The following is an 8,142-nucleotide window of genomic DNA, read 5'->3' on the forward strand; positions in this document are numbered from 1 at the left end:
TTTATTTCTCAATATAAGAAATTAATAAATCATTCATCCATTGATTTACAATTCTATTTCACAGCCAATTTCTTATAATATTCATGACAGAAATGCTGTTTCAACTCCTGTTGTAGCTACAAGTAATATCAATGCCAGTTCTAGCAATCTAAAAACAACATGATATATAGTATCATTCATACTTTGGATCATTTTCTCAACGAAGCTTCCTATATCTTGTAATGAAGAGAACTATCATCAGATTACATATCCAAAATATAATTATTCAACTGATTTTCAAGAATCATCTAATCAAGAAGAGTAAAATCAATTGGATAAAACTGTGTCATTCTAATCAACTTGTCTTTGTTGAATGCATAAAATTCATTATTAAAATTCAAACAAGCAATACATAAAAGCAGCTAGGTATTTACTTCAGTAAATTAATTGTTCAACTTTTGATGCTACATATCAATTACTGTGTAAAAAATTTCAACCAAAAAATGATATAAATTTATTATATCGTGAGCTCTACGATGAGGGTGGCCACGAACAACACATTTATCATTAGTATGTTGAACATTTATTTTATATTGCTAGCAAAATATAGTTATTTTACTAATGAAGTCTATCTATATCTTATTTCATTAGATGTACGCAAAAAAGAAAATTTAAAGGTTTGAAATGATTCCAATAATGCATGTCTCATCTTTTTGTTCTGAGCTTACACCATCTTCCAAACTAATTTTCATAACTTCAAATATTGTAGAGAACATTATGATTATATTAATAATTGATTCATAATGTGAACCTCATCATGTATCGCCTGTACGTATAAGGGTTATTTCTTGTTTTAAGCCTCGCCCATTTAAAAGTTATCAACTATGTAATTTATTTAATGCATTTTCTCGTTGTATATCTCGAAGCTGATCATAACGTTTGCAAGAAACACCAATAATATTCTTCATATTTGAAATTATAATAAATAACAAGACAATCCAAACATGATTTTTTTTGCAACAATTATCAATGTTAACTGAAGCTGATGTGAGAAGCAATAAATGTAATGTGTTGATTTATTTTATTCAAAAATAGAGGCTTCAAGCTCTTAAACTCCTCTCTCATATTGCTAGCACCGCCGTAATTTTGGCCCAGTGTTCTAGAATGCTCAATCCATAAGTTGAAAGGAGTAGTTCAATTACAAATTTTAAACTATTTGAAGTTGTATTTGACACGAGCAATCCTCTAAAAACGTTCTACTATCTGACCTTTCTTGTTAATTAAACATACTACAATTGTCATTTGCTCTTTAGCGGATGTGTCACGTAATTCATCGACTAAAATTGAGATGAGCTTATTACCAATCTCCTCGAATATGAACTTAGTAATTGCAATAGCGAAAGCTCTTGTGATATATTTCTGAATATCAAGCTCAATTAATTTTAAATTTTCAGGTGCATTCTTCAGCACCACAACTTATATGTTTTTATTATGTTCAATCAGAAACTGCACCAATTCAAAAAAATTATCCATATTTTTTTATTTAGAAGACTCATCATCCCTGAAAAGCTAATCCTTGTCTCATAAGAAATCGTATGCAATCAATGGAAGTATTGAGACAGGTTCGATATGCAATTGTAGCTTGAACTGATGTTTCTGGAACACAAAATTAATATGTTGAGTCTGTTTCATTAAATCTTCACATCTTAATCTAGCATTATTATGCGCACTATTATGCCTTTCTACATAAATCTCAAATTTGATTGTTTTTTATATACAAATTTAATGAACTAAGATATATAGAAACTATTCTTAATTAATGTGTATAGAATTATTTGAGTTTACTAACCTTTTGTATATAGTTATTGGTTATTGATCACTATTCTTAAGATATATGATTTTACTGATGTGTTTTGATCGTATAACACATTGCTATTTCTTTGATTATTACATACTTTTATAGTTTTTTTTTTTTTTTTTTTTGAAAAACCATGAATGTGAGGTTGAAATGATCCTCCATGTAAATATGTTCAACAAACTTTATCTCAAATGTTAGTATTAACCTCACTGATAGGAATTCTCAAGATTTTTTGCATTTAATTTCACAATTTGCTTTGGCAAATCTACCTCCACTTGAATGCATTTTTCATTTTACTCTTCAGCTTTATTGCTATTCTCATCCATAGTTAGTTAGAGTAATTGATAGTGCTTAACCAAAGCAATATATCATCTTCAATTTAACTTCACACATAAGATCAAAGATGCCACTAAAGAAAACATTTCTCTATATCTTCAAATATTTGCTCTATTTTTTTATAAATATCTAATTGCTTTGCATGTCTTCTTTTCTTTCTTCTCTATTAAATATAAGAATATTGATAAAGATTTACACATAAAAACATTTAGTCACTATATAGCTTCCCTATTCTTCAAATATAGACAAAAATTAAATGAATCATATTTCAATAAGTTCAAACTTTCATCAAACTCGATCGAGCCATAGTCAAATATATTCGATTCAAAATCAAACTATATTCAAAGACATGTTTATACCTTATTTAAATTGAGTTAAAACATCTTCTTAATTAAGACATAATCCATATATATATATATTATAGAACATAATTTTATTTTATTTTTTTCATCTGTAACCCAACACTAAATATTCTCCCCTTACAAAAAAAAAACAAACAAATAAGCTAAGCTCGGTTATAATTACCTCCACCGTGTTTTTCTGGTAGGTCATGCTCTGCAGTACTTCCTGCAGGACGATCTGCGCTAAGGTAACTTTAATGCGTTCTTCCTTTTCTTAAATCGCCCTTATTCGATTATAAGAACATAGCCAAAGGAATCAATTTCAGAGCATGCTTTCCTTGTGGCATTAATGAACTAAAGTAAGCAAAATCCACGAAGCTGCTTAATCAAAGATTAGAGAGCCTAACTCACCCATAATTTTTATGCTTAGCAATGTAGTACATAATAATTAATTAGCTTAATCATTTAATTATATTTCTTATTTTTCTGATTAATATTTAATTATCCTTCCGAGACGAAAAAGACTCAATAAATCAAGAGATTTTCGTAAAGAAAATTTTCTTTCTTTTTTTCTTCTGTAAGAGCGTCGATTGCAAATGTATATAGCACAGTTTAATCCATTTACGATTTTCTCCCATTACCTCTCTAAACCAAAGAGAAATCAAAGAAAGAAAAAAGAATTAGCTTCTCGTCCATCACCGTCTTTCGACGCCGGCGATCATACCTTCCGCCACTTGGGGCACTGCTCCGCCGGCCGCGTCCTCTGCTGGCCGGCTCTAGCCGGGCAGGCTGTCTGTACTGGCGGTACCATGCAGTTGAACTGTAAGCACAATGAAGTGATCATCGGAATCTTCGACGGCGGTCCGATCGCCATTCCCGTCAGAAAATTATGCTGCAGGTACAAAACCCTCATCTCCCCCTTCAGAATCCGATCCACAAACCCGGTCGGGACTTCGCCGATGAAGCGATTGTAATCCAAGTAGAGCCATTCCGCCGCTGATAACGCGGCAGGAATTCTCCCGCCGAGGCGATTGAAGCTGAGATCAATGTAGGGGATACGGACAGGGCCGGATAGGCGGAGGTCGCCGGAGAAGTAGTTGCGCTGGAGACGAAGAGAGGATAGGGGGAGGGCAAAAATGGAGCCGGGAATGGGGCCCGAGAAGCTGTTGGAGCTGAGGTCGAGAAAGCTGAGGCGGTGGAGGGAGGGGAGAATGCGGTCTACAGGGCCGGAGAGTTGGTTGGAGGAGAGGGAGAGGTAGCGGAGGGAGGTGGGTAGGGAAACGGGGATTTGCCCGGAGAGGCGATTGTGCTGTAGATCGAGGCGAACGAGAGGGGAGTTCAGGGCGAAGCTAGGGATAGGGCCTGATAGGCGATTGCCGGCGAGAATGAGGGTGGACAGAGAGGGGAGGCGAGGGAGGAGAGGGGGGATGGTGCCGGAGAGGAAGTTGAAGCCGAGGTCGATGACGCGGAGGTGGGCGAGTGAGGAAAGGGAAGGAGGAATGGGCCCGGACAGGAGGTTGCGTGACAGAGCAAGGAAACGGAGAGTGGAGCAGAGGGAGATAGACGTAGGGATGGGGCCGGAGACACTGCCGGGAACGAGTGAGAGCTCGGCCAGAGCAGAGAGGCGGCCGAGGGTTGGGGGCAGGTGACCGGATAGGCCAGGGGAGCCGGCGCGGGGATCCCCAAGAGCAAGGGCGACGACGCGGTCATCGCGGCAGAGTACGCCGGGAAAAGAGCAGGGATCGGCGGTGAAGTCCCAGGAGGCGAAGTAAGTAGAACCCGGGAGGTCGGAGAGAGACTTGCGGATGGATTGCAGAGCAAGGTAGTCGGTCGGTATTAGGACCGCTGCCATCGGCGCCGGAAAGAGGAGGATTGTAATGAGTAGGAGAGCAATGGCGGCTGCGGCTGCCGGAGCAACCATCTCCGGTTTAGCTAGGGTTTAGCTAGGGGTTTTAGTCGTCTCGCCTTTCTGCGTGAAAGAACGTGAGGGGCTTTAAAGGTAGAGGGAAGAGGAGGGTAGAAAGAGAAGTGGGAGAGGGAGAGATAGAGAGAGAGTGGTGTCTTGAGAGAGAAGCCTGGGCCCTTAGGGCATCTCCAACCGACCTCCAAACGCTTGAATGGAGCTCCCGGCCAACTCCAGCCGAACTGCAAAATTTCCGCTATATGGCTGCGGGTGAACAGTGGGACGCCAATATTGGCGTTGCACTGTTCATCTCCGCCATTTTTACCGCTCTACCAAACTTGTCGCGGGAAAAAAAGAGGCGACGGTTAACTGCAAAAGGGTGAAAAACGCGTTCCATTGGAGATGAAATCACGGCATTTTGTAGTTTCCGACATTTTGGAGTGAAAAATGAGATTTTCGGTTGGAGATGATCTTAGGCTTATTTATTTATGTCTTACATGTTCGGCCAGTTTTCTTGCCAGTTTTCTTCACTTTTTCTCTCTCTATCTCTTCTCTACATGGAAGCCATCTGTGATTACCGCCAAATGTTCAGGTTGGCTTGGGGAAGAAGGCGATGGCTGCGAAGTGCTCGCTATTTCTCACTTTTTTTGGTGAAATATTTTTAGACAGTTTAAGCAAATAATTTATAAATATAGGGCCTAAGACTATTTTCATTGACTATATAATATATTTACAGATGTAAAAGAAATCAAATATAAAATTATAAAAAAAAAAATTGAGCTACAACAAAATAATGTAATTGTTGGGGCTAGAATATACGCGGCAGTAGAGTTAAAATTATAGGTCTTAGCGCTGTATAAATATCAAGCACACAAACAGAGAACACAAGATTTTTTTACGTGGAAAACTTTAAAACGGGGAAAAACTGCAGGGTCACGCCCAGTAGAAATTATTGCATTGTATTTGAATATATTACAGTTGATTGAATCATCCTGAGGACGATCAGATTACAATAATCAAACGTCTACAGAACTCCAGTGTCAGTTGGTGGTATGGTAGAACTCTGGCATCAGTCGGTGGTCTAGCAGATGTCAGGGCGTCAGTTGATGGTCCGACGGAAGTCGAGGTGTCGTTTGGTGGTTCGACAGAACTCCGGTGTTAGTTGGTGGTCTTGCAGAAGTTTGGGAGTCAGTTGGTGGTCCGACGGAAGTCTGGACGTCGGTTGGTGGTACGGTAGAACTCCGACGTTAGTCGGTGGTTCGACGAAAGTCTCGGCGGTGGTCGAAGAGGAGCTGGGTGGCAAGAGTGATCTTCGATCTCTCTCTTACTTCCTTGTTCGGGGTCCCCTTCTATGAGAAGTGAAAGATCTATTTATAGATTTATGAGAGTGTCATGACAAGCAAATAAGATATATCAATGGCAAATTAGGAGTGGTTTGAAAGGACGGCCGATGTTGATTCCCTTGATTGTGAACTGTCTAATGGACATTTGAATGTCTTAGTGATATCGGAATTTAGTGATCTTGAGCTTGTTGGATTCGTCTCGTCGAGATGCTTGATTCGATTATAAGAATGTCAAGTTTGGAAACTGTTTGATAATCCAAATTATGATTTGAAGTTTTGAACCTTCCAACAGCGCTTTGCGTATTTGATTTGGACTTATTTTGGCTCAGATTGAGTCAAATTTGGTGTCATTGGGTTTGTATTTTCAAGACGTTCAATTCGACTGTAAGTCTATTGAAATCAGAGTTCGGATTGTCCCAATTTTAATTTTCAAAATTTCCAACTTGATTTTTTTCTTGAGATTCGTGCCTGATCAAAATAATTTTTTGATGATATATCAGAAATATTTAGAATTAAATTATGTGTGCAAAGAAGGAACTATTTATAAAAATTTGGACTCTCAATTTGAAAATCACCTTTTTTCACCTATTATATATACAAATCAATATTTCACTGTCATCATCTGCATGTCTTCTCTCACCACTTTTATCACAGGCTATCATCATCGCCGGCAACCATTACCCATCCTTTCCGGCCATCGCCGTAGCAGTCCACCCTTCGCTACTGGCAGATCATTACCATTTTGAATTTCCCATTACATTTATTTTATTTTAAGAAACAAAAATCTCATTCTTTCCTTCTATACTCATCCAAATAACTTCAAATATTTAATTTTCATTCATTCTACTTTGCATTTTTTTAGTTAATCAAACAATCTCTTAATGTATATTATCATGAATTCAAATAATGAATTTGCAATTTATTTTAAATGATTAGAATTTACTGAATTTAATGGAGCTACAATAACTTTCTATCCTCTCTTCTTGGGAGGAGTTGGTCAAGTTGGCTCAGTGTGGCCCACAAGGCTCTTCCTCTTACTTGACTAAGGTTTATGCTTTCAATTATAAGGCTGGAAATTGAAAAGCTCAAAGAATTACAACTTCATTAGCGTCAGTTGATATGCCACATATCTTAAGTAAGGTTTCGTTTGAGACGAACTAATATAAGAAGCAGAAAGAAAGTCGTCCCAAACAAACCTTAGGATGGATTTTTTACTACTTCTTAAAGTAATTTTTTAGCACAAAAATTAAAACTTCTATGCTAAAAAATTATTTTAAAAAGCAGTAAGAAAGCCGCCCCAAACGAAGCCAAAGTCCTTTGTTTGGCAGTTAAGAAAAATATGATGGAAGTTAAGTGGGCCTAAAGTATTTTTGTAGAAATATTTTAAGAACATTGATGTTTGTTTGGATGAAAAAAAAAAGGTTGTATAAAAAATTCTAATGTAATAGAAAGTATTCTTATTCATTTTTAAGGTAAATTAAACGCACAATTTTGAGTGAAACAGTTTTCATTTCAACGAAGCTACCTTATCACCACTCTTACCGATCACCACTTGCTCGCCCCCACCGTCCCCGCCCAACCTTCACTGCTGGTCGACCATCAATATATTGAACTTTATACTGCATTCATTTTACTTTAAGTCAATTAAAAATAATAATCTCATATATTCCTTCTATAATCATCCAAATAGCTCGAATCTATATTCTTTTTACACTGTATTCATTTTATTTTAAATTTCTTTTTTAGCAAATTGAACAACCTTTTAATGCATTACCACAATTTAAATTATAAATTTGCAATTTATTTTAGTAGCCAATTAAGATTTTCTCAAAAGTAAAAAAAAAGAGCTAAATAATGCTCAAGATAAAAATCATTTTAGTGGTGTCATCCATAGATATATATAAATTTGCCGAATTTTATAAAATTAAAAAATAATATTATATTTAAACAGAATTCAACTAATTAAATTATCATATCATAAACTTATTATTTTTTAAATAATATAATTTTTAATTTCAAATGAGCCATAAATAATAAGAAAAAAAAACCTAAACTTTCACGTGAAAAAAATTAAATTAAATGGCTAATCCAGCTTTTAATCACTCCATTAAAAGCCACCCGTGTGGCGGACTGCCACTGAAGGAGGTCGTGCAAATAAATGTTTCGTGAGGGGAATAATTGCGAATTTAATGGTTGTAGGATTAATTCGGGGCATTTGCGTCGAGATTCGGAAAGTATTTTCCGGATTCGGCTGTGATTCACAGAACTGGCTCAAACTCGCATGCTGGATGAAAGTATATTGATGTGTGTACAAATTAAAAATACGATATAATTATTATATAAATTAAATAAATATGATTTACTTACAAATTACAATATCAT

General features: G+C 36.6%; 1 protein-coding gene across 1 annotated transcript; it reads right to left on the reverse strand.

Moving 5' to 3' along the window:
• Nucleotides 1-3,077: 3,077 nt before the first annotated feature.
• On the reverse strand, nt 3,078-4,558 carry LOC110092131 (receptor-like protein kinase 2). Its single transcript, XM_020816525.2, has one exon. The coding sequence runs from the start codon at nt 4,433-4,435 to the stop codon at nt 3,233-3,235; it is 1,203 nt and encodes a 400-aa protein (XP_020672184.1). The 5' UTR covers nt 4,436-4,558; the 3' UTR covers nt 3,078-3,232.
• Between the last annotated feature and the right edge of the window lie 3,584 nt (nt 4,559-8,142).

Source organism: Dendrobium catenatum, unplaced genomic scaffold (genome assembly GCF_001605985.2).
Source record: "Dendrobium catenatum unplaced genomic scaffold, ASM160598v2 fragScaff_scaffold_665, whole genome shotgun sequence".
In the NCBI taxonomy this organism is placed as follows: Eukaryota; Viridiplantae; Streptophyta; class Magnoliopsida; order Asparagales; family Orchidaceae; genus Dendrobium; species Dendrobium catenatum.